Below are 27,081 nucleotides of genomic sequence, written 5' to 3'. Positions count from 1 at the left end.
AGCTTGGTTCCAGTACCTCTCCTGCTTCAGTACCAGCCTGGTTCCAGTAACCTGTCCTGCTTCAGTTCCAGCTTGGTTCCAGTACCTCTCCTGCTTCAGTACCAGCCTGGTTCCAGTAACCTGTCCTGCTTCAGTTCCAGTTTGGATTCAGTACCTGTCCTGCTTCAGTTCCTGCCTGACTCCGGATCCCTGCCCGCCTGCTTCAGCTCCAGCTTCCGTGACCTCCTAAGTTCCAGCGGCTGGGCTCCTATGGGTTCCTCCCGGGGGAGCACCAGCTTCCTGGGTGAAGCTCACCATCCATCGCCTGCCTGGTATCGGCCTCCCGGCCTGCCCTCTAGCAGAGACTATAGTCCATCTCTCTCCAGTCTCCCACAGGCCGGCCCAAGGGTCAACTAAAACAGCTTACCCACAACAAACACTGCAAAATATAATTTTATAGAACAATACAAATAAAATAACTAATATCAACAAGAAAAATAATAAAAGATCAGCAGTAAATAAAAATCTACTAAAAACATCCTTATAAGACTAAAACAGTTAAATCAAAATTCAAAATCCTAAAATTAACATATATATAGTTGCCTCCTATTTCCATAAACTATGTTTTCTTAATCCTGCAATTAGATATTTGTTTCTTCAAATTCAAGTTTATTTAGTCATGTCTTTAACATGTTCTTAAAGATTTTTGTATTTGTTACTAAACAGTGATGTTCCAGCATTGTGTTCCAGAGAATCGAGACTGCAGCTGATATAGTTCTATTCCTGAATAGAATATTTTATATGGCACAAATGCAGACTTATAATCAAAACAACTACCTATCTAAGTGAAAACAACAATATTCAAGTGCATCATCAATTATATTACCTCTCCAAAGTATGACTCTAGCCAAAATTTTACAAGATAATTCAAAATAATGAAGTGAGAGGGAAATACTCATACAGGGCTCTCTATTATTAGATTTCGTACAGTACCTCAATATCATCATTGTGTCCCTTCTCATACATAAATCAAGTTGTGACTTTGCAAATTACTTGACAATATTTCTCTTTGCATTTTTTAAATTGCAGATAAAATACTTGTCTTAAAACACAGCATCAGTGTCCATTTATATTGCTACAAAAAACCCTCAATGGGCCTAATTTTGAACTTTATTTTCTTCAGGGGTACGTAAACTGCTCAAAATGCTGCAATGAGTCACCATCTACAAATACAGATTACAGGCTTGATTTTAAAAAGATCTACATGTTTAAAATTGGGCTTTACATGTGTAAATGCACGTTAATTGGTAAATGTATGCTGGGATTCATATTCAGCTTTTGGCCACTCAGTTTATCAGAAAAGTCTATCCAGCTAACTTTAGGACAGATATATGAAATGAGCTTACCGGCTAACTCAGCTTCTCCCAGTTATGCCCCCAGAACATCCCTAACTTATCCAGCCAAATTTTAGCTAGATAACTAGTTATCTGGCTAGAATTAAGAAAGCTGGAAGGAAGGCAAATCGATTACCGTCATGGTTAAAAGGCAAGGTAAAAGAAGCTATTTAACCAAAAAATCCTTCAAAAATTGGAAGAAGGATCCATCTGAAGAAAATAGGATAAAACATAAGCACTGTCAAGTTAAGTGTAAAACATTGATAAGACAGGCGAAGAGAGAATTTGAAATGAAGTGGCCATCGAGGCAAAAATTCATAATAAAAACTTTTTAAAATATATACGAAGGAGGAAACCTGTGAGGGAATTGATTGGACCATTAGATGACCGAGGGGTTAAAGGGGCTCTTAGGGAAGATAAGGCCATTGCAGAAAGTCTAAATTAATTATTTGCTTCCGTGTTTATTAATGAGGATGTTGGGGAGATACCAGTTCCGGAGATGGTTTTCAAGGGTGATGAGTCAGACGAACTGAACCAAATCACTGTAAACCGGGAAGATGTAGTAGGCCAGATTGACAAACTAAAGAGTAGCAAATCACCTGGATTAGATGGTATGCATCCTAGGGTACTAAATGAACTAAAAAATGAAATTTCTGATCTATTAGTTAAAATTTGTAAGCTATCATTAAAATCATCCTTTGAACCTGAAGACTGAAGGATGGCCAATGTAACCCCAATATTTAAAAAGGGCTCCAGGGGTGATCCAGGTAACTACAGACCAGTGAGCCTGACTTCAGTGCTGGGAAAAATAGTGGAAACTATTCTAAAGATCAAAATCATAAAGCATATAGAAAAACATGGTTTAATGTCACATAGTCAACATGGTTTTATCCAAGGGAAGTCTTGCCTAACAACTGTGCTGTTCGTACATATGACTGTGCATGTAAAATTGTTCCCCAGAACCTACCCCACTAAAGAGACCTCACCCGAGTTACTAATGCCCCCTCTTACAATGGTATAAATAGTTAACTTTTTTGTACGCCTCTAGAGAGTCTCTCTCTCCCTCTCACTCAGCAGCCCAAAATGAAAATATCACAGGTATGATAAAATTAACACATGTTCTGGCAAAATAGCTATGCAAAGCAGTACCAGGAAAATTACCTTAACCACACCCCCTTTTTTTTTTTAATCACAGGCACTATTTCTGGTATATTTATATTTATAGCAGTTTGATGAATCTAGGCCAGAGTTTGCACAAATGTAGGCAGTTTTGAATATTCCCACTTTGTATATATGTGAATGAATGTGTTAGACCAAAGTCATTTTTTTTGTTGCTGAGGAATGTTCAAAAGGCAGGAAAAGGTTTCAGGGCTTTTCAGCAACCATAAGAGGCCAGCTTTCAGAATGCACACTAGAAGAATAAAAGTGGCATAGCTGAAGAGTAAGTGTATCCTGAAACCAGACAATGGATAATTCAACAATAATTTTAGCACCAGTATAAATAAAATAGCAGCAGGAATGTTGTGAGCAAAGAAAATATCCATCAGAAAAAAGGAACACTTATCCTTCAAACCAAGAAAGTGAATATAAAACTGAGAGTGCAGTGGATTGCTTTGGGTAACACAGAATAATGGAGAAATTCACACGGAAAATGAAAAGAAAATAGGTAATGGAGTTCAGTACAAAGAGAAATAAGATCATCAGCATCATAAGTAAAATCAGGAGAACCATGCAGTGTTAACAAGAACAAGAAGGAAAGGACCTAGGGACCCATGTGGTATAATATAACCCCTCTAGTAGTAGGTAACTCCAGTCCTCATATGCCACAGACAAGTCTGGTTTTCAGGATATCTACAGTGAATATGCATGAAACATATTTGCATGCACTGTCTCTACTGAATGTAAATATATCTCATGCATATTCCTGGTGGAAATCTTGAAAACCAGACCTGCTTGAGGCACTCAAGGACTGGAGTTGCCTACCTTGCTCCAGAGGAAATAGATTCTATTACTTGGCCAGTTGGGGGACCTTCTTTTGACTTGTAGGGTTACTGCCGTTTGTTCAAGATATTGATAACTCTAGTTCCAAGTAGGACATGTTACATCACAGTAGGTTTCTAGCAGAGATAAAAGTGGAGAAGTGGATAACTACCAAAGGTTGAATGATGGCAAGATACTAATGAAATCCACATAAATTTTTATAAGGTTAGAGAGAAATATTCGTAACCAGAAACAGAAACCATAACAGAAGCCATTCAATCCCATCCACGCCCATGGATGAATCCCAATAAATAACACTAGACCAGGAATTGTTGTAGAAGTACATAGACTACAGCTTTATTTTATAATCAGGGGTTTGTTTGTTTTTTAACATGAGACCTGGCCTTGCCTGTCACTAATATTTCTGCTCTATTTCAGCATTTAAGAGCTTTGCATTTTTTGGGGTCCTCCCCCTGTTTTTATCCCCACCTTTTTGTGGGTTGTGGCTTTGAGGTATAATTTGCCCCTTGAGCATGCTTAGAGCCAGAGGGTTAGGAAATAGTGCACAGTGAGGGTCTTTCTGCATCCCCGGCAGACTGATCAAGAAGTGGAGGCATTTTTTTAGGAGTTGAGATCAACCCTGGATTTCAAAGGGAGAAATGTGGAGAGTTTCTTTGGAGGAGCCAGAGATCATCTTTGGATCTCAAGAGGAGTCAATTTCTGGAGTTGTGTTGGTTTGACTTTTGATCAGTTCCTGAAAGGAGGGCAAACCCCTTAATCTTGAAAGGCTGACTTCCTGACTTTCACCCTTGTGCCCAGTTAACAGCAAAAGGTGAGAGCTGAGATATTTCTGGAGGATTTCTGGAGGATCTGGAAGAGCGTGAAGAAGACTGGAAGATTTTAGAGAGAACTGGAGAATAAAGAATTATTGCTTTTGATGGACTTTGAATCAGTTACTGAGAGAAAGGCAATCCACCCACTCTTGAAGAGCTGAGTTCTTTGGGTTTTCTTGCCTTTGTGCTCAGATAAGAGTAGTAAAGGTGAAGACCTGAGTATTTGTTGCTGTGTTGAGAATTTTGGAGTTACTGTTTTTGGAGCTTGAGAGGTTTTTTTGTTTTTTGTTTTTTTTTGCCATCCAGCCTTTGTTTAATGCTGAAACTTGAAAGAGACTCCTACCCTCCAGGAGGAATGGAATATTTGGAAATGGACACTGGTTTGGTTCTGAAAAAGAAAGAGAGTAGATGTACCACCAAGAATAAAAAAACCCACCACTTTTGTTGTCATGATTTTCATCTTGTAATTTATGACTTTTTCTATCTTATCCTGGAGCATCCTTTTTAAATTATAGTAAAGTTTTTTTTTTCAGTTGAACGCCACCATTGGACTTTGTGCTATATTCCAGTTTGCCTTTCCTACTAAAAGACCTCTACTTCTGTGAGTATATTACTGACCAGTTTAAGCCAGTTGGGGTGCAAGTTGAGGACCAAGACTGTAGTACCTACCATAGCACCAGGGGCCCAGGAGGTTAAACCTCCTCTCCCACTAGATGAACCCCAGTGTCCCCATGTTTGAGAGTGAGTGAGAGCCCTGGGACTTTGAGGAAAAGCCTGGGGAACTGGGTCCCCCTTTATCCAGTGCACCCCCACATAATATTTGAAGCATTAACATTTTAAAATCCTAGACACATTCATATTCCATTTCAGATTGAGGTAGACACCGCTTACAGTTTCACTTTACAAATTCCGTAAAACTCTAACATTCTAAATGTGGGTAGAGCAAGGGTGGAGGCATGGCAAGTCCCTGTGTTACCCAAGCTATCTATAAAACCCAGCCCACAAATTTCTGGTCTGCTCAGCCAAAAAACTCAACTAAATTTAGCTCTGCCATTGAACTCAAACCCAAAATCCACCTTTCATAAAATCCACTGGGTCCCTTTAATTGCTTCCAATCTATTTGTAACTGGTGTTGGGCAACAAACACACAAATGTATAATTTAGAGTTACCTCCCTCTTGTTAATCCTAGTCGAGCCTGCATATTAAAGTTGGGATAAACAAGCCCTCCCATTGCCCCCATTGAGGAATGGAGGACAACTGTTTGTCTGACCTTGTACTCTTTCTCTCTCTCTGTAATTTTAATCCATGTTTACTCACCTCCAGTTACTCCCCCAAGCTTACTACTTTTGGGAACGTGGGTCAGCCAATGAGTTGCTGGCCAAATGCTTGTCATCTTTTTGTAACTCTTCCTTGTGCATACCAAACTCTAGTTTTAACCTTTAACCTTTCACCCTTCAACCTCCTCTTCCTTTTCCCCTTCCCCACTGCCTGAGATGGGGTGCAGGGTGGGCCACCAACTTCAGAGGGAAGTTTAAATTCGATCCTGAATAACTGTAAGACCAACTTTAAAAAAATCTGTGAGAATGAACATATGGTATTTTAAATTGATATTTTCATGAAATCTGTGCAACAGACTCCACTACTGAGATCTGGTCTTTCCAAGATATTTAAGTGGTACTAAAAGAATGTACTATTCCTCCTTTAGAACAGCAATTCTTAGTGACTGGGGCTATCATATGCAATGTTGAGTAACATTAGTGGCCTCTAGTGGTAAGAGTTCAAAATTATTATCACATACATTGGAGTATACAAAGTTTTATTTTAGAGGGGAGTTAGTAGAAAAATAGAAACATTTTCAACCAGAAAAAAGATGATTTTTTTTCTTAAAGATGAAAAGCTGGCCATTCTGTATCACAATTAGAAAAGATGATATATAATATCATTGGACTATCACTTCTAGTCATGGTTATAGCTCGAATAGTTGAACACACAGCTTGTTAGGACTTTTAAAATCCAGACAATTTTCCGTGCTCCCAACCACTCTCTTATTGAACTTCATTGTTGTAAATTACACAATTGAAGTACGGTATAATTACCCACAGACATTGACTGTTGGGTAGAACATATACCAATAAAAACCAATAAATTGAAAACCAAGCAATCGGACTTCTGTTTCTGGAATGCATCAGCGTCTCCCTGTCTGCTTGAACAGAACCCAGTCAGCGGATTAATTGAATATTCCACACTCCTTCACTCAGAGGCTCAGTTCAGCTACTTACTCAGCATTTGTTAAAAATAGTATTGCTTCTTAGCTAAAAATCCCACAAAACATAGTGTTACCTGACTGCTGCAAACCGTTTCATTTACTGTGGGCTCTGATGGTCCAGTTACAAAGACATTTGTTTCTGGTATTATCTGAAAGTTGCCTCCTGTTTCACTGTGCTTGTTGTACTTCAACAAAAGACATAATGTTCTGGAGTGGGATCTAAGCTCCTATTTTTTTGAAACACAAAACTCACAGGCAGCTATAGAGCAAATGGATTGCTGTAAAAAACATAACCACATCTTTTGAACAATCTACTAATGTCTGTACAGTTATAACTTCCTCTTCATCAGAATATATCATCTGCTTAAAGAAACTGAATACTATCTCACAAATCCTTCTCATAGAAAAGTCTAGAGCACTCACTCATGGTCCTCCTAATGGAGCAAGAAATCAACTGGTTACAGTATGGACCTCCTTAGGAGCGAGCAATACTTAGCGAAGGTTTTTGTAATTTTTATTAAATGTTGATTCTTATGTAATTTCACCAAAAGTCTCTCCTCGCGTCTTGAGTCAGTGCAGTGACTCTTCCCAGACCTCCCAAAACCAAACCGCTTCATGTTTTTCTTCAGTACAGGACAATTTATTTTATTAGAAGAGCACTGTAAGTGGAGCAAAAACCCATCCAAAAAATGTGACCACGCTGAGGAATCAGCTTTTATTTCTAGACAGTAATAATGCACCTCAAAATCCCCTTTTCCATTTTCACCATGCTAATGAAAAATAACTATTCATAAGGAAAGGCAATAAACTAGCTTAGGCTAAGCCAAACATAAACCTCTTTTCTATTTTCTAGTATTTAAATCATTTTGTTTTCTTTAGATAATTATAAACTCTGGAGATAATGTTCAGAAGTATTTTTGTACAAAAAATGTGGTTTAATACATGTAAATGAGCTTTTTGAAAATTACTCATGGGGTTATGAACATAAAAATATGCACAGAAGTGATTGCACACAAACTTTTACTAGTATTTGAAATTGGCATTCCTGGTGCAGAGTTAGAATGGGGAACCCATTTACACATATACTTTTGATTTTTGAATGTATGTGCATAAATATAGGTGAACTTTCAGGGCCAAAAAAACCCCCAGGCACTTGTGGGGCCTTGAATTGTAATCTCTCTGGTTAAAAGCTGATGCTCTACTAATGAGGCCACAAAGTGACTTAAGAACTGAAGCAACCTCAGACCTGTGTTAACCTAGGCACCTCCCCTCCCCTCCCTCCCACCTTTAGATCCAGATTTGTCCTTGGTGCACTTATGAAAGGGTTGCTGGGAAAAGCTCAGTATTCAGGTAACTTAATGGCTGAGGTCTCTATGGTGGAATTGGACTCAGGTGAATGCTAGTGAAAAAACACAGCATGATCAGACCTGGACCAAACATTCACAGTGAGTAATGGATGAGTTCAGTATTAATTCTAAATGAACCTGTGTCCTGTAAATAAACTCTTGCATTTAAGTATAGAGAAAAACTATGTTTGTATCCAGAGGACCCTAATCTGACATGAACACATTTACGCCTGCTCCATAGTATGCCGCACAGGATTCTTCTTCCACCCACTAATTTTCCAAGCAGGCTTTCTGCTTTGAAAACTTGGTTCGAAGTCCATGTGCACTTTCTATATTTGGACTTCCTCCCTTTGTGGTCTGCTATAAAATTACCCTCTCTGTTTCTTAACACTTTGATTCAGAGCTGTTTTCAGCATTATAGGTTCATCACTCTGTATTCAATTTTGTATAATGTGCTCGGATAATCAATTAGGTAGGCTTGCTATTCACAGAATGAGTTTCTGCTGCCATTTGTTCTTAAAAACAACTGTTGAGCTGAAAATGGAACACCGTGAAAATGAACTTGGTTGAAAACTTCAAGTTATTTCACCTGTTACAAACATTTGCTCCAATGCTACTGAAAAATAGTGACAGTAACTTCATGGAATGAAATTGTTTTGGACTCTCCTGACTTAAAAGTCATGAAAGCTGATAGAAAAGTATTTCAGTACTCCCCTGTGAGTTTCAGCTTTCACTATATATAGATTATTTATCTATTTATCATCCAGACTTGAACTCAGTGATCATAATATTTATTTGATAAATCTTTATACTTCCAGGAAGTGTTATGCAATGTTGTCTTTGATTTTGCAACTTAATCACCTCTCTGGCATTGGAATACATTACTGGACTGCTGCTATTTTGTATTTCTATCCAAGATCTTGATGAAAGTATAAGTGACGACATTTTTTTTGCAGATGACACCAAACAGTACTGTGTTATACATGGGAAAGACCATTTTCAAAGGGATTTAGCTGGATAACTAAGTAGTTACCCAGCTAAAATTCTCTGATTGAAACTTGCCCACCTTGCAACAGATATAAGTATATGTATGTCTTTTACAATGTGCATACTTTAAGCAGGAGGGAGGGGGAGGGATAGGTTTGGGAAGGAAAACAACTTGCATAGGTTCATGTAGTCTTGCCCCCATTTCACCACTTACAGAAAAGCAGGTGCAAAGTATGTGTCTATGGCCAAAAATCAAAATGGCCTTGGCCCTACCAGTCGAAGGCATTAAAGAGACATCACTTTGGCATCATCCTCCAGGTGGATGTTATCATTTTTCAAGCACCAGAATAGAGAAGACATTTGGGGCTCAGGGCTGAGAATTCAGTACCAGGATGAGGCCTCAACGCAAAGGCCAGGCTTCAGGGCTAGGGCTGGGCCAAGGCCTTGGCACAAGGATCAGACCATGGCACCAGGACCAGGCCTCAGCATCAGGCCTGCCTGGGGCCTAGGCTTCAGAACTAGAATAGATCAGGGTTCTTGGTGTCAGGAGCAGGCCTTAGCCTTGGTGTCAGGAGCAGGCCTCAGGATTGTGCATTGGTATTAAGCCTAGGCCTCAGTGCTGGGCACAAGCCTTAGGACTGGGCTCCTGCACCTTTCCTGGGCTTTGGTGATGGGAACAGACCACAGAACTGGGCCTAAGCACTGGGCCTGGACTAGCCTAGGCCTTGGTTCTGGATTTAGGCCTCAGGAACAGGCCTTGATTCTTGGCCTAGGCCTTGGTTCTGGATTTAGGCCTCAGGAACAGGCCTTGATTCTTGGCCTAGGCCTTGGCTCTCCAGGTGTAGGCCCAGCTTGGGCCTAGCCTCAGCACTGGTAACAGGTCTCCAGAGCCAGGCCCAGACTGAGTATGCTGGTTTTGCCATTTACACAGATAACTTTTAAGTTTCCAACATGTTAGCTAAAGCCAGAAGAATGCTGGGCTACATAGAGAGAGGAATATCTAGTAAGAGAAAAGAAGTGATGATCCCTTGTACAGAGCCTTGGTGAGGCCTCACCTGGAGTACTGTGTTCAGTTCTGGAGACTGTATCTCCAAAGGGACAGAGACAGGTTGGAGGCGGTCCAGAGAAGGGCGATCAAAAAGGTGGATGGTCTTCATAAAATGACTTATGAGGAGAGATTGAAGAACCTAAATATGTATACCCTGGAGGAGAGGAGGAGCAGGGGTGATATGATACAGATTTTCAGATACTTGAAAGGTTTTAATGATCCATGGTCAACAACAAACCTTTTCCGTTGGAAAAAAATCAGTAGAACTAGGGGTCACAATTTGAAACTCCAGGGAGGAAGACTCAAAACCAATGTCAGGAAGTACTTCTTCACGGAGAGGGTGGTGGATGCCTGGCATGCCCTTCCAGAGGAAGTGGTGAAGACTAAAACTGTGAAGGATTTCAAAGGGTCATGGGATAAACACTGTGGATCCATAAAGGCTAGAGGATGGGAATGAAGAGAAGAGCCATGGGGGTGGCTTGCTGGAATGGAGGCTACTACCTGATGATTACTACCCTTACTCAATAAGCCTTCACATGGTTAATGCAACTCTCTGCTGCAACGGCAAGGGGAATGTGGAAAAGAGGATTTGCATTCAGACAACAACCAACAAGTATTGAACTACACAGTCTGGGTAAACAAATAAGTGTGGGTGTAGCTTGCTTATTGTGGTGGTTACTACCCTAAACCAATTAAGCCTGATACTTCACTTTGAATGCATATACAGCATTGCTCTCTGCTTCAACGGCAGGGGGAAATGTGGAAAAGAGGATTTACATTCAGACAACATCCAACAAGGCATTGATATGTGCAGTCTGGGTAAACAAGCATCGGGGTAACTTGCTTGATGCAGCGGTTACTACCCTTAACCATTAAGCCTTATGTTCACCTTTGATGCAACTCCAACATTACTCTGCATCAATGGCAGGGACTGGCAAGAAATTTGAATCAAACAGTTACTAACAAGTTCTCTGAACTTGGTGGTCAGTGAAACAGCTAAGTATGTTAAAATAAGTGTGGGAGCTTGCTGGGCAGACTGGATGGGCCGATTGGTCTTTTCCTGCCGTCATTTCTATGTTTCTATGTAAGTTATTCATTTAAATGGCTCTTTGTAGATTACAAGCTTCCACATTCTTCTCATCATTTTGAAAAAAGTGGCTCAAAAATGTTAGTCATAGAAATATTTTACAAAATTACATGGGGTATGTTTCCATATTGACTAATCATAAATGATGTATGCATATACATTGACCTTTAAATGCACAAGGCCTCATTTTCGAAAGGATTTTCCTCCTTAAAGAGAGCATAAAAATAATATAACTGGGACTTATTTTTTTTAACAGCTCCTAAGTGAAATTCCTAAGATTAAAAATGTAAGCTTTATTACATTGCAAAATAGGTGGGGCCAGAAAGCTGAAAGGGGTAAAAGTAATATATTTCCCTTACTTAATATTTTTGGAGTCTTTTGGTTTTACAGTGAGACACAATTCTCAAACACATAATGAAATGAATCCAATTGCATCTATTACACAAATCGAGAACCTGATTTACTGGGACTTTTTTTTTTTTTCCCATTCTGCATTGTTGGGAAAAAAAGCTGAGTAAATTGGGCCTTGAATATCCATCTGATGCTAATCAGATGTCAATTTCATTCTCTTCTGTGGTGTAAAATTGGACTCACATGAAGTGTTTTAGAATGACAGCATTCTCTTATCTTCATTATTACCATTATCATTCTTTATTAATAACAATACTGTATAACAGAGACACAATGAGAAGCTTGGTGTGATGTTCTTTTTTTGTTTGAATGTGCCATTGAGCATTAAAAGAATGTTCTGGATATTTTATTTCAAACTTAAGTAATGTTTAATTCTCAGACATCATTAATGGAGGAGCCATGTGCTCCATCCATAACCTTAAATGACTGACTGTGTAGTAATTATATTTGATGAAACACAATACACTGAGGGTCTAGTTATTGAATTCATGTTCATACAATCATTTTTACCTGAATAATAGTAAAGAAATTGTATACTGCTAAAAATTACCAGTCCGTTTTAGGAATAGTACAAATAGAAAAAAATCACTCTCTTCAACCACCCTGCCTGTAAAATATTGCATGTCAAGTAAAGGTGAGCCATGTTAATACATTTATTTATTTATTACACTTTTATACCTCACTAACAGCAAGCTGACTAAGGCGGTTTACAAAAATAACATGCAATAAAAATACAATACAATCACAACGAGATTACCCTAATTAAAACACTGGAACAGCCTCGATTTCACCTTTTTTCTAAATTAGCATAACCTGTTCATATCTGTTTTTCTAAATTATGTGCCATCATACTGAGGAACTGAGCTTTCTCTCTCCCTGTTCCAAGCTGTAATCATTTGAATATCTAATACAATATATTTTGTGAAAATGTTGTTTACAAATAAAAAATTATCTTATAAATTTGTATCCATTAAAAATGCAATGCAAAAGTGCAGTACTTAAGTTCCAGTAGTTCTCTATCCTGAATTAAATCATAAATGGAAATATCTGATGTCACAAGTGGTCTATAAGTTTGTCAGGATATCATGGCATACCAGAATCGTCAAAGAGGGTGTGCCATATCCAGAGAACGTCACACTTCTGAAGCAGATAATTGCTGAGTATACACAAACAGAAGACATTTTCCAAGGGTTGGAACAAGGTATTCAGTCTCATCCTAGTAATGCACCAATCCTATTGATGTCCTCCTATACAAACAGTATATTTAAGATATTATTAAATTCAAAACTTAACTTTACAATTCATTAAGTATTACTTTGTAAAATTAGTAGCTTATGACATGAGCGATATGTCAAGCATAGAGCATCTACACTCTTTCTTAAAGAAGCAGTAGTAATAATTGTAAATGCATGATGTCATCCCCTTCAGTGAAGAAATTTCACTAGTGCCAACTTTTATCTTTTCCTTTAAAGACATGAACTTACAAGACTATAGCTCACTCAAAGAAGCATATGGAATGGAGAAGTAGTCTAGGGCAGCGATTCTCAACCAGTGTGTTGCCAAGCACCGGCAAGTGTGTCACAGCTTCCCGGTGTCCCACTGCTCCGGTCGTCCTTCCCTCCCTCTCCTCCATCGCAGCGAGATGCAGATATTCTTCCACTAACACTGCTGCTGTTCTGTCTAAGCAGGAATGGCAGCAGCATTAGTAGAACATGCCAAAATCAGTGGCATGGCCATTTCTTCTTCCCGCCCTTACTGCTCAGAGCAGGAAGTAATGTACAATGGGGCACATGGGAAGAAGAGAAGACCATGCTGCATAAAGTACTGGCAGCAGCACTGGCCTGGACCAAAATGAAGTGCATCTGGCAATCAGCGATGGGAGAAAGAACAGAGTTAGCCCCCCCAGCTATTGGGATTCTTCATTCTCGGGCCACAGGGACTGAAGGAGGAGGCTACTGCAGCTTCCATTTGTGCTGGGGAGGAGGGGGATGATGAGTGAGAGTGGGCAAAAGGGAGAGAGAGCATGTGTGTGTGTGATTGAGAGCTTGTATGTAAGTAAGGGAGCATGTTTGTTCAAGTTGTTTGACAGTATGGGTCTGAGAGAGAGCATGTGTGCAAGTGAGAAAGCATTTGTGTGATTGAGAGCATGTGTGTGATTGAGAGAAAGAGAGCATGTACGTGATTGGGAGAGAGACTGGTTAGGGAGGTGTCATGTTTCTGTGAGAGAGAGAGAGAGAGAGAGATTATTCAGCGAGGTGACTGTTGTGTGTGTATGTGTGAGTGAGATATATTGGTAGGGAGGTGACTGGTGTTTGTGAAGGATAGAGACTAGTCAGGGAGGAGACTGGTGTGTGTGTATGAGGAAGAGAGACTGGTCAGGGAGGTTACTGGTGTGTAAGAGACAGAGACTGTTTATGGAGTCTAATTGGTATGTGTATGTTTGTGTATGTGTATGTGAGACTGGTTGTGGGCCCTAAGGAAGAGGACTGTGAGGACAGAGCTTCAGCAGTCACTGCTGTTTCTGGTGTGTGCTTTTGGACTGCAAGGGAAAGGAGTAGGAGAGTTGCTGGAGAGAGTAAGTAAAGGTAGCTTTTTAAGTTTATTTTTCTTGATTGACTGCCATTTCAATTATTGGGTATTATGTGATGTCTGCTGTTTTGAAATATTTTATTGATATTTGGACAATTTTTAATAATTTTTATGAGTTTTTAATTGTTGAATGTCATTCTGTTCATCTATTTTGCAACATTTATTAGTATAGTTTTACAGTTATTTCTGTGTGGCGATCTATTAGCAGCTTGGCTTATTCTGTTTTCCTAGTAGGAGGTGTACTAGTGTTTAGTGCCTGGTTTAATATTTTCATAGGTAGGGTTGTTACTGTTTGAGTGTGTTCCATAATGCAGGTGTAACTTTGTGCGGATTAGTTTGTGTGCATTATTTCAGATCCTGGGACTGTATTAGGTGCTATATTTCTCCTTCCATTTCTCCAGGTTTGCACTGCATGAGAGTGGCCTTTTTAGGTTTCCGTTCTAGTTTCTGTCTTCATATTTCTGTACTTGGTGAAGGTAGGTTTAGTGTGTGTGACCGAGGAAAGGTATTTTACTAGCATGTAGGCATTTATATCAATCTTATTTGTTGTGTTTTCTCAATAGGACATGCATTAGTGGTAAATTACTGGCTTTTCATAAGAAGGGCTATTGTGTCTGGTGGTAGAGGGAGTTTATTTTACTTTTATTGAGATGTCATCAGAACCAGAATATCTTTTTTGAATGATGAGTTGTACAGGTAATGCCCAGGTTCTGCTCTGCACCCATTGTTGGGGATTGAGGGGGTTCGTGTAGATGCAGAATGTATATTTACATTTAGCCCCATGATGGTCACATGTTCAGTGTCACTCATGTGAGAACCATCTGTCAGGTGTCTCCAGACTGAAAAAAGGTTGAGAACTACTGGCCTAAGGGGCAAGTCACGTCATCCTCCATTGCTTCAGACACCAACTTAAGGGGTGATTTAATAAGTTGCATTAGGAGCTTACTGAGCAGTAAACAGTGTTTACAGCATTAAAATTGCCTCAACACAGAGAATGTGTTATTTCCCCCCCGGAAAATGGTGATGGGCTCCTTGCATGGAAAAGCATGCAATGCAACTATAACTCAGCTTGGGGCTTAACTCCAGCAGCTGGTTCCTGGCCATTTTCCATCAATTTGGACAGCCCAGGCCACTGATCAGGCAGGAGGAGCATAAGAGCAGGCAGCCAGCTGTATTGCAGTGGGCTTACTTCCAATAGCTAGTTCCTGGCCACTTTCTATCAGGCACTGGCAGTGATTTGGCAGCTCGAGCCTTGGGTCCTGCAGGAGGAGTATAAGATCAGGTGGCCAGCAGCGTGCTGAAGCCGCGCACCTAAGGAATGAGCCCCTTGTCTCATCATTTTTTAAATTCCCTTTAACAGTATGGGAATGAAATGAAAGGGGAAAACTGTGACTCCAATTACTGTTTCTACTCAGGTGAGAGGCAACCTTGATAGCCATTTTTTTCGATCACATATCCATCTTGGATCAAGATCTAGCAATACTTCAGGTAAGGCCACACTTAGTTCTGGAGCTCCTACTCCCCCTCCCCTCCTTTCAATGACTTATCCCAGAGGGAATATGGATAAACCAGCCTCTTCACAACCCAAGGTATTAGAATTGGTGGGATTGGAGGTGAATCTCTCTGAGGGTCCAGGTAGACACTAGAGTAATCTCCCTCAGACTTCTAAGAGATTAGCATCACATGAAGAATATGAAGTTGGAGTGTCTACCTTTGAAGTCAACCCTTATGGAGAAGTGTACTTTGGGGCAATTGTTCCTACCGCTGTAGCAGTTATTCTATCCTCAGCTTTATGTCTCTCAGGGTGTGTTGATAGCTTTCCTCAATCTGACAAGGTCACACTTAAAGACATTTGGAAGGTGATCACTTGAACTGAATCGTTATTACCTACTACTGTAGGGAAATTGTGTTTGCTTTCTGCTGGAATCATTGCCAAATTGTCTTATCTGATACTTAAGTTAATGAAATGGCAGAAAAATTATCTGTTTCAAAATGGCCATTACATTGCAGTCATCTTTAGTTGCCATTTTGAAAGATTGTTACATAATAAGTTAGAAATCTGGAGAATAACTCTAGAGCAAGGAACTTCATATATTGAACTTCAATAAGTCTCCATTACTATCTGCTGAGGAGTTATTTTAAAAATATAGGGAAAATTTTAAAAGCCCTACGCATGGAAAATCAGGACATATGCATGTGACTGGAATGCGTGTGGATAATTTTAGCAAAAGCATCTGTAATGACATCTGGAGATAGCAAATAAGTCAGAATCTGTCCTTTCATTAAATTACTAATGCCATTATCCAATTCTCTAAACAAGTCATTGGTGAGTGTCTGAATGGGTTGGATAAGGCCATGGTCCTCACTTAGCACTTTCTTGATGGTGGTGATGTCCTCTCAGTTATGCTCTATCACTTGAGAATGTAGGTTTATCAAGGTGACAGTGTTACTTAGGCCCGCAGCAATGCTCATGTCTCCTGGTACGGGCATTGGAAAGGATTTTGCAAAAAGGGAGCAGGGTCTGGGCATGGCAGAGCATGAACAGGCCGGAACAGCGCCATTAAGGCCGAGTTGCGCACAAGTGCGCACTGGGATCCAACAACCACATAAGTTGCTGCTCCTATGGACTGCAGGTAAGTAGTAAAATAAAATAATTTAGGGTAGTCTGCGGGGTTTTAGGGGTCGGGGCTAGTAAGGTAAAAAGGAGGCAGATTAGTTACGGGGTTAGGAAGTCCACTCCTTTATAGGGGTGAACTGGGAAGGAACGGGGAAATGGACCCTAATGTGTCGCCGCACGCATCTACTAAAATCTCCCCATCTATGCTCACAAGACGGCATTCGCATGCACTTGCACGCATCAATATAAAATCGTGTGTGCATGTATGTGCAGGTAGCAGATTTTATAACATGCGTGCATATATGCGCACATGTTATAAATCGGCGCGTCCATGTGCATATTCCGGCAAACGCGCGCACATGTGCGCCTGCACACGATTCTAAAAATCTACCTTTAAATGAGGGAAATCCTTATTTACTGATAAGTTTATATCTTTGTCTAGATGTTACTAGGTTCTTGGGCTTATAAAATAGGTTAGACAAGAAGGTAGCGCAGGTTTCTTAACATTTTTTGACAGTGCTAACATAAATGCCTTTCTTCAAGATTTAGTGGAAAATATTTCAAGTAGGGAGACTTTGGTAGTGTCATTTGAGGTATTGCAGGATAAAGATCTTCTTTTAAAGCCCCGTTTGATGAAGACTTGTATTTGATGCATATTTTATGTATTTCTCATAGTTTGTTTCCTGAAATATGTTGCTGGATGCATACTTATATTTCTTAGTTATTTCTCAAATGTTTGTGAAAAAATCAATAAAAATATAATAACAAAAAATAACCCAGCTTGCCTGAAAATTCACTCACTGCATTATAGTTAGAAAAGTTAGCTACAACTCTGGAGTTGTAGGCTTCCAAGTCTATCCTTAAAAGATCCAAATGGCTCAAATATTTGCCCCCCCCACACACACCAAACAGCAAGTAGTGAAAAAACTCAATGGATTTGGTGAGATCCCTGTTCCATACTCCACTGCCACCTGATATGGCCCCAGTGATGAAAAAGAAAAAAAAACAGAAAAGTAGCAGCGAAGGTTCCTCCCCTTTCTTCCAAATCCTACCTTTTTTAAACCCCCATCCAGACCTCTGACATACCACTAGAGGGAGCTCCGGTAAAAAGGAGTTTAGCAAAGCAAATTAAAATTCTTCAAGCCATGGTTCAACCTTTTCAAAAGACCTCTGATTTGACCATTGGACAAGGCTACATGAAACTCTTGGCATACTAGGCATTAGTTATGAAAGAGACAAGGTAGCTTTCCTTCCCTGGACTTTTAGTGAGGAAGCTTGGGGGTATATTGCCAGTATACCATAGGAAGTTAAAGGTACTGTAATAACTTTTGAGTCTGCCCTCAAAAAGCATTTTGGTGCCTACGCTAATAATGCGCTCTCTAAGCGCTGCATATAATATGACCTGTAATGAAGAGGAACGTTCCAAAGCATTTAGCACAGATTAAAGCAAACTTTATTCTATTGGGAGACTTACCCCACTGAAGCAGACCTAGTAACCTTGAGAAATATATTGTACAAGACTCTTCCTGCCAATCATAGAGCTCTCTCATATGCTCACAGGGAAACTCCCTTAGGTTTCTTAGTAAAGGAAGTGGAGAAGCTCCATGGAATTTATCATAAAGGCAAAACAATCTATAGGGGTCAAAATACAGATAAGAAGAGAGAAAGGAACCAGGTGTCCACCATAATTCAGAGTTCAGATATGAACCTTGAAGTTAATTCTCTGTCTTCTTGTCCCACATCTGACAGGCCTAGAACACTTCCTCCCAAAAAGCCTGTTATGTTTTTCCACTCGTGGAATGGTCCCGTGAGCAGTTGTTCTCACCCTGGCGAGCCTTGCTATGGTGGAAGCTGCTGAAATGCACAAGCAGCAGGATATTGTCAGGATGTTGCCTCTGGACATTCTTCTAAGCACGTGCATGCCTGAAGTCACTGGAGCACCCACGGCAGGAAAGGTTGTAGCACCCTTGGATGATGTCAGGACTTTTCACCCTACAAAAATTCCCTCCTGACGTTTCTTCATCATCTCAGCAAGTAGGTCCTTTGCCTCGTCCTAGCCTTCAGCCTGCCTTGTCTTTGTCCAGGTTTTCAGCTTGCCTTGCCTTCGTCCAAGCCTTCAGTTGCCTGGTCTTCGTCCAAGACTTCAACCTGCCTGGTCTTTGTCCAAGCCTTCAGCCTGCCTTCTCTTCATCCAAGCCTTCAGCTTTGCTTCACAGCTGTCTTCAGCTGCAGCCCTAGCCTTGCTCTTTGTCTGCTTTCGCTGCCGCTCCAGCTATGCTCCATGTCTGTCTTCAGCTGCAGCCCCTGCCTTGCTTCACATCCATCTTCAGGTTCAGCCATGTCTAGTCTTTAGCCTTGTTTGGCTCTTCGGATCTGACCATAGTCACAGCCTCCTGGAATTGTTATAGCCTGGCTATGACAATTCCAAGACTTGCTCACCCGCTGTCAGCACAGAACTTAGGGCTCTGCCCTCAAGGTTGCATCAATTGCGCCAAGGCAAGAGGGGCTGACGCTCATGTTCTTGCTGGAACAGTCTGCCACCTGACCTTCGTCAGGAATTATGCCCGAAAAAATTCAAACAAAAACTCAAAACATGGCTTTTCTTAAAAGCCTTTGCATAAAGTATACTATATCGTATTTATTAGTTTCCATCCCCCCCAAACCGCAACTTTCTTCTGTACTCCTTTTCTGCAATCCCTGCCCCCACTGTTATTTTTTCTGCCCGCCCTTTTCAATTCTCCTCATTACTCCTCCTCGCCCCTACGGCACTTTCCTCCCTATAAATGTTCTTTCCTACAGAGAAGGTATTCCTCTGCCATCCTTATTTTTTCATGCAGTTCCATGCCCCCTGTATATAATATTTCCCTCACGATCGAGATCTTTATTGTATATATTATACGTCTGCGTTCTCTTAAATGCATCCAATAATATCCCTGTAAATGCTTCCTTTGTACAATTTTCAGCATTCATTCCCTCTAACCTTATTTAATCAATGTAGCCAATTACTTGTTACTAGCTTAGTTTACTTAGTTAACCTCCGCCATGTTTGGCATTTAATCTATGTTATTCTTTCTTGCTCCTAAGTTGATTATTATTTGTAAAGCACTGGCGCTATTCGCTATGTTTTCTTAGCGTTGCTGCGAAATATTGTTGACTGTAAACTGATGTGATGTTACTAAATGAATGTCGGTATATAAAAACTTCAAATAAATAAATAAAATAAATAAATGTTTCTCACAACAGAGCCATTCGCTGTACTAGCAGGAAGCCCAGAAAGGGGCTCAGGTGATTTGCCATTTCCCAGAAGAAACTGCATCTGGAGGCTTAGGCAAAACTCTAACCAGTGGCAATCCTTGGAGAGTTAGCTGGCAGAGATGAAAGCCACACTCCAAAGCCTCAGCGACCAGAGGGATAGTGCATCAGCTACTTCTGAGAAATTGCCCCAGAAAAATCAGATAATGTCTGGGGAACCTAAGGGTAGCACCGGGCGTAGCATCTGTCAGGAAGGCACCAGCCCATCTGGACCCTCTACTCGTGCACAATGATTAACTGATCATGATTTTTATTCCCAGATATCTATCATTAATGCCAAAGAGTCCTGCCTGTACCCACTGATGCTCTGCAATACTAGGTGACACCCAGTCACATGAGAATTTTGCCTCCTTTCTGGATGTGGACTCCATCAGAAAACAAAAGTATTTCCCAAGGAAACTGAAACCTCAGTGACTCCATTACATAATCTCCATCTGAATACAAGATGTATTCAGTTGTGAGGGTCTCCTGGATTCTGGTTCTAAGGTCACCCTAATCACTCAAAGCTTGTTTGACATGTTTTCTGCTTCCTTAGAGAGTAGGTCTGCTCTGAGGGTAGTCCCATGTGATTAGCCCTAGAAGCACCCAGTTACAATCAATAAAAGCCCAGGAGAGGAACTCCTGATTGGGAATTAACTTCTCATAAGGCTGTCCCCCATTCTTGATTACATAAATTAAATCATGTGGACTCAGGTTAGCACCCTCTCCCATATGGAACAGTGGCCCAAGGGGGAAAGTTGGTTCATGATCACAGGGATACCACCCTAGGGATCAAATTCCAGAGGATCATCTCACTCTGTTAGTGCTCTGATACAAGGGGGTCAGAGAGGAGGGGAATAATGATAACAATGTTATCCTCTTGAAATTGGAGGCCATAGTCAGCCCAGATAATGAAAGATTAAAGATCTGTTTCAGCCATCCCCTAACTCCGACTGGCCAAAATGGAGTGGAACCAGAAGCTCAGGAGGTAAGTCCATCAGTAACAAAATGCACATCCATCACACTCCAGAAAGCTGACTGACATTTACTGAAGTGGGGATGACATCTTCATGAATGTTCAATTGGCAGACACACAGAATATACAAGTGCCCCTGATGCTAAGTAGTGAAAACTCCCCTATGAGTGAATCTTTCTTTCACAAGGTGAAAGGTAAGATGAAACTGAATGCAGTAAAGCACAATAATACCCTAGTAGTGATATCTGAAGAAGAACCTAAGTTACAAATGGGAACAGGTAACTTAATCCTTAAGTTAGGCGGTAAAAGCATCAAACACAATTTCTTCATAATCAGGGGTTTAGATTCACCGATGTAGTAGAGCTCAAACTGTTTCAACAGACTGGAAGCCTATGTGGACTTGGTGAAGGATGTTAATTGGAGTCAACTTGAAGGTGATCCTGTAAGTATCCCAGATGTTTATACATCCCTCAAGTCTGGCCAGGTGGTCCCACAGGTATGCAAGGTGGTGAACTCTGCAGAAGAGTATATGCCTAGCAGTGTACAGAATTATCCCCTCCATGTTAGAATAGTCAAGGGTCAATGAATGATAGACAAATTGGTCTTATTTACTCCAACACCAGATTTATAGAATCTGAGTTGTCTGTGGGTGTGTGATGCTGCTTGCGGGCCTAGCCACTACCAGCCTCTCACCTTGCCTGCGGCCAGTGCCACTGCCGTTCCTGCTTTGCTGCCTGGAGGCTGCTGCCGATGCTGCTGCTTCCACGTGGCCTGGGCACTGCTGCTATCCTCCGTGTGTCATGGAGCTGCTGTCTTGCTCCCCTGTCTCGCAGCAGGAGTGCTGCCGCTGACGTTGCGGCCCGGAGACCGCCGCCGCCACTGCCATCTATGCAGCAGGAAGCTGCCACTGACCCACTCCTGTTTCATGGCCTAGTGCCACCTCCAGTCCTCGTTTTCGCAGCATGGACACCGCCGCCACTGTCCCCGGTCCTGGCCGCACCTCTCCTGAGTATTTGAAGGGCCCGTGGTGGGAAAAGTCCCACGGCCCCACCTGATGACCTTATCTGGGTGTCGCCTCTTCAGCCCTATAAAAGGGCCCTTCGCCAGTCCCTCGTTGCCTTCGCAAGGAGCCAGTCCACTCCTGGATTCCTCGCCTTTGAGGCAGCTGTTAAGTTCAAACATTCCTATTTATTGGTTAAAATAGGTGCTTATTGTTTCTTTTTAAAAGATATGTAAGTAAATTCATCATTTATACAATACATTATTAACAGAGTATTAGATCCTTAGACATTTTGACCATAGTTTATGTAGCTGTGACAGCAGAATTCTGACATGAAGATGTGATGTCAGAAAAAAAAAAAAGATCAAATCTGCCTCCAGATATTCACATGTTCTGGACATATTCACATGTTCTGGACAGGTTTTGCAGAAGTAAAGGAAAGGAAATTAGCAGGTAAGTCTTAATTTCTCCTTTTGTCTTAAACACCACACCTAAATGACTGGATTTTAAAAGGCCTGCGCACGTGAATCCTGAGTTTACGTGCGTGGCTTGGCCTTGCATGCACTGGGCGAATTTTCAAAGGGGCCCGGCCACGTGCTTAAACCTCGGTACTCACACAAGTGCCGGGTCTCGTCAAAGGGATGGGCTGGGGGGGGCAGGGTCTGGGCAGGGAGGGGCGCGGCGGGATGGAAGCCGGCCGGGACAGCGGTCATTAGCCGTTGTCCCGGTTAAGCATGCGCCGGCAGCCGGCTGTGCGCACATGAGCGCTGGATTTTATAATCCACGTGTTCAAGGGTGTGTGTGTACTTTTGCAAACTCCGTGCGGCGACGCAATCGGGCCTTCCCTAGTTCTCTTCCAGTCCGCTCCAATTAAGTAGTATCTAAATAACTACATATTATCGCTACCGCAAGGTGTTTCACCTGTTATAAGTGCTGTTTAGTGGACAAGTTATCTGGGTAAAGATAGCCAGATAACTTGTCCAGTATATTCAGCGGGATAAACATCAGGGAGCAAGGTGAAGGCAATCTAATTTATGATATCGGGGAGGGTCGGGGAATGGGATGGAGGTGCTGTGATATGGTAAACCCTTGTGGGTGGGTGGGAGGGAAGGGAGGGGCAGCTTGATTTTATAATTGATGATACACTAGGATGGGAGGGGTTTTGTTACTACTTTAAGGAGTTGAGGAGTTAGGAGGACATGGCCTGACAGGGCCTTTACAAGATATTGGGGGGGGGAGGGAGGGGATGGCCCACTGTATTCATTTAATTGTTTTTCATTTTTGACAGTGCTACTTAGCCGAATATCTTTAAAGGAAATGTATTTTCACATATGGCTCAGACACAAGCAAACTTTCTGCTATCAGTCACGTAAATGAAACAATTTACATTTGGTTAAAAAGCTCAAACAGATCCCCTGAAATAAAAGCATTCTGGTTATTTTTCTGTATAAATGCAGCCAAAACCTCAGACAAGCAAATTTCAGTCAGCGTGGGAGCAGTTCAATCAGAGCCTGTGATCTCTGGATCTGAAAAACAAGAGCAGAGTAAGAGAAGCTGGCCAAAGGCACCATATCATCTGGGAACTGATAACAGTTTCCAGATAGCAGCATGCCAATTCTTACATATTTACCTGAATTCTGAATAATACAATTGTGAGACTTCTTGCTTGGTTTGTGACAATGAGACTATACATTTGCACACCCTGTTTGTTACTGAGGATAGATCATATTGCATATGAAAGATTTCAGAAAATTTTCACTTGCACAATATTGGAAAATATGTTAAAAATACAACTTAATTTGCATAAAATTACAAATAGTTACATGAGTTTGCAGTTTTTTCTTTTTATCATCCATTAATTCTGTCAATAGATGGAATGTGAGAGGTTCTAGCTAATTGAAGATACAATAAAACGGGAACAGATAGTCATCCTGTTGTAGAAGACATCTTGAAAAAAAAAAAAAGAAGGCTGCAGGTAGAATCAAGAGAACTAGAATTACATGAGACAGATCAGAGATAAAAGATATATATATTGGAGACACTTTTGATGAAATTATCAGGATAGGATTCGATTACAGATCTTGAACAGTTTGCTGATCTATGTAATTTTGGGAAATTAAACCATATTTGCATCACCATCTGCAAATATGGATTATTTCTTAGTGCAGTTCTTTTCTGTCTTTGCTTTTACTTGTCCTGGGCTACATTGAATTGGAATGCAGTATTCAAAACAGACCTTTTTCCAGAAATAATTTGTATCACATAGTTTAAACTAGCGATAGATTAGGTGATTTGGATCTACTTTGGATTTCACTATAAGTTTGACCACATAACATCCAGAGCTTTGTGACCCTCACCAGGAGGGATTCAGATTAGGTTTAGATTTTTGTGACCTGATGCAAGAATAGCCATGCCAAATTTATCCCTAGATTTATCATTTTGCTATAAAATTTGAAAGCAAGAGAGAGAAAGAGAGAGACACACACACTCTTTATAATGTTTTCATATAAGTAAACTATTTATACCACTGTAAGAGGAGCAACTAGTAACTCGGGTGAGCTTTTGTTGATGGGCTAGGTTTTGGGGGGCAGTTTTATATGCAAAGTCAGAGGTAAGTACAGCAGAGTAGACACTCTCTACCTAGCTTAATGGCAGCTAGGTAGAGCGTGCATCAAGCTAGGTTGAGAGTACATTGTACAAATCTCACCCCAGTTCAGAATGGCCCCTCTTTCAGTGCTAGAAAAAGTTGCCTAATATGTGTACCTCCCTAGAGGCTCTCTCTCTCTCCCTCCAAAACAGAGTTTGCCATATTTATCAAATCACATTTCAGGCATAATACCAGAAAAAAAGGTGTAGTTATTTCTGATGTTAAATCCCGTGATAGGATGCATCATGCAACATTAAGCACCCCTCATTTTCATAAACTCCTCCCACTTAACTAAATTTTTCAAATTTGCATACACATCTGAGTATACAATATTAATTCAATCTCTGTTAGTAAAGTCACACAGAGAAAACAAAAGATAATATTTATTTTAAACTATGACATTTCTTTTAAACTAAGCACCTTATTAACACCCTGCAGATGCTCTCCCTTGCATCCACTAACCTTTCTCCAAATCTGGCATAGACAGATACCCAACACCATCCTTTCTCTCTCACACACAAAAATACTTCATCCCTCACCCATTCACATCACTCTCACAGAGATACATGTCCCCGAGCTGATCCTCACTCATCCCTCAGTGATCCCCCACTCAGTTCCTCCTAACTTCTCCAAAATAATCCTCTTTGCTCTGTTCTAGGCTCAATCCTCCTCTCCTGTTCCCTGTATACTGCCTGGGAGGGAAGGGGCAGGATTAGTAAACACAGGGATATTCTCTGCTGAAAAGCAACAAATTGTTACATTGGCTGGCCGCAGAGCTCGCAACTGGCCTTCTTCACCTTCCTCGTTTTCTTGCCGGGGGCGGTCCCCGGGTCTGCTGCAGGGCAGGGGGGACGACCCCCAGCACTGCTCTCCTCTTCGAGGCCCTGTCCGCCACCAGAGAACCTTGGGTCACGGCAGAGATGCCGCCGCCGTCAGCTCCTCGCACCCGGCTCCCCAGGCGTGCACGTGCGCCTCTCTAGATTACTTAGCCCGTGGCATGCCGGTTGCTGGGCCCTTTCTGTGATGTCACCAGTTCAGGGGCCTATATTAGGCAAGCCGTGACTGTCAGGACTCGCCTTGGCAACTGGTTTTCACACTAGTCGTGTGTTCTGTTGCTAGCTCCGCTGTTTTACCTGTATTCCTGACTTTCCTAGCTCTGACCTTACTTCGCCTGACCTCGCTACACACTGCCTCCTGATTCCGGCCTCTGCTAAGTCTGACCATGCTACGGACTGTCTCCTGATTCCGGCCTCTGCTAAGTCTGACTACGCTACTGCCTCCTGGCTGGCTCTCTCGTCATCCTTCCGAAGACCTTGGACAGAGGCCCACCTAAGCCCAGCCGGCCCCGGTACCCAAGGGCTCAACCTGCGGGGAATGAGGGCTGGTACTGGCGAAGCTCCAGCCGGCCTCTGTCAATCAGCCAGCTCCGCCTGCCGACGGTGGGGACATGCGGGGCTCCACCCCACAGGTGGCATCAACCCCACCTCGGCCCAAGGGCCTACCTCCGCTGTAACACAAATCTTCAGCCATCCTACTGCCCCTCAGATTTTTGTTGCCCTAGGCACAGACATAGTATGCCTGTTGACAAATCCAGGCATGGTTTTGCCACAGATTCTACCCTGAGCTGGAGCAGGAAACTCTGGTGCTGTGCTTTAGACCTACACCCTGTTATCCTATTCCCATTACTGGGGAAGGGCTGAAGGGTGACAGTACCATCTGTGCCTAGAGGTGGAAAAATCCTAAATCCATCACTGCCCGATCTCCCACTACTGCTAGAAAGAAAATTATTATGCAATTAGAGAAATCAGGAAATCCTGTGGAGTATTCAAGCACCTCAGTGAGCAAAACCTCTGAAAATGTGGATGGCGTGTTTAAATCTCTTAACACTCAGCAAACTGTTAACCAGGGTCTTCCTGCAGCTCTGTCACAGAGACACAGAGTAAGCTGGAGTTTGAGAGTGATGAAGATGTTTCTGATTCTCAGAGCTCTGTACTGCCTGCTGGGCAGCTCATTGAAGGGTCATTCATTAAAAGCATTAAAATGTTTCTCAATGAGACCAAGGGGAAACATCATGTGGATGCAAAAATTACTTTTCCAGAATTTATTTCAGATTTCTGCTCAGCACATTTTAAGCAAAACATCATTGATAAGTTTCAAAATCTTTAAATAGTAACAATGCTAATGCTGGGCATCAGTAAACATATAGGGGCAGATTTTAAAAGCCCTGCAAGCGTAAATCCAGCTGGATTTAGGCGCAGGGGGGTTACGCGCACCGAGCCTATTTTGCATAGGCCCGGCGATTTGCGCAAGCCCCGGGATGCTAATATATACCGGGGCTTTGAAAAAGGGGCGGGAAAGGGGCATGGGTGGGGCGCCGGTCCGGGGGCAATCTGGGGGCAGGACTGAGGCCTCCGGCACAGCGGCTGTGCCGGGGGATCGTGCGCCAGCAGCTGGCCAGCGCGCGCAGGTTATGCCTGCCAGAGTCAGGCGTAAATAGCAAAATAAAGGTAGCGGGGGATTTAGGTAGGGCTGGGGGGCGGGTTAGATAGGGGGAGGGAGGGGAAGGTGGGGGGAGTGGAAGGAAAGTTCCCTCGGAGGGAATGGGGAAAGCCATCGGGGCTCCCCTAGA

The 27,081-nt window shown here is 41.9% G+C and overlaps 1 protein-coding gene across 1 annotated transcript in view; it reads left to right on the top strand.

Moving 5' to 3' along the window:
* Window positions 1-26,618, top strand: part of LOC115094647 (chromobox protein homolog 5-like) — a 34,299-nt gene extending 7,681 nt beyond the window's left edge. Inside the window, exons 3-5 of the mRNA XM_029607896.1 lie at window positions 22,226-22,258; window positions 23,263-23,349; window positions 26,359-26,618. Coding sequence (XP_029463756.1) covers window positions 22,226-22,258; window positions 23,263-23,349; window positions 26,359-26,618 — 380 coding nt within the window. The remainder of the gene's footprint in view (window positions 1-22,225; window positions 22,259-23,262; window positions 23,350-26,358) is intronic.
* Window positions 26,619-27,081: the final 463 nt, after the last annotated feature.

This window comes from Rhinatrema bivittatum, chromosome 6, assembly GCF_901001135.1.
Source record: "Rhinatrema bivittatum chromosome 6, aRhiBiv1.1, whole genome shotgun sequence".
Classification (NCBI taxonomy): Eukaryota; Metazoa; Chordata; class Amphibia; order Gymnophiona; family Rhinatrematidae; genus Rhinatrema; species Rhinatrema bivittatum.
This window is presented reverse-complemented; position numbering and strand designations above follow the sequence as displayed.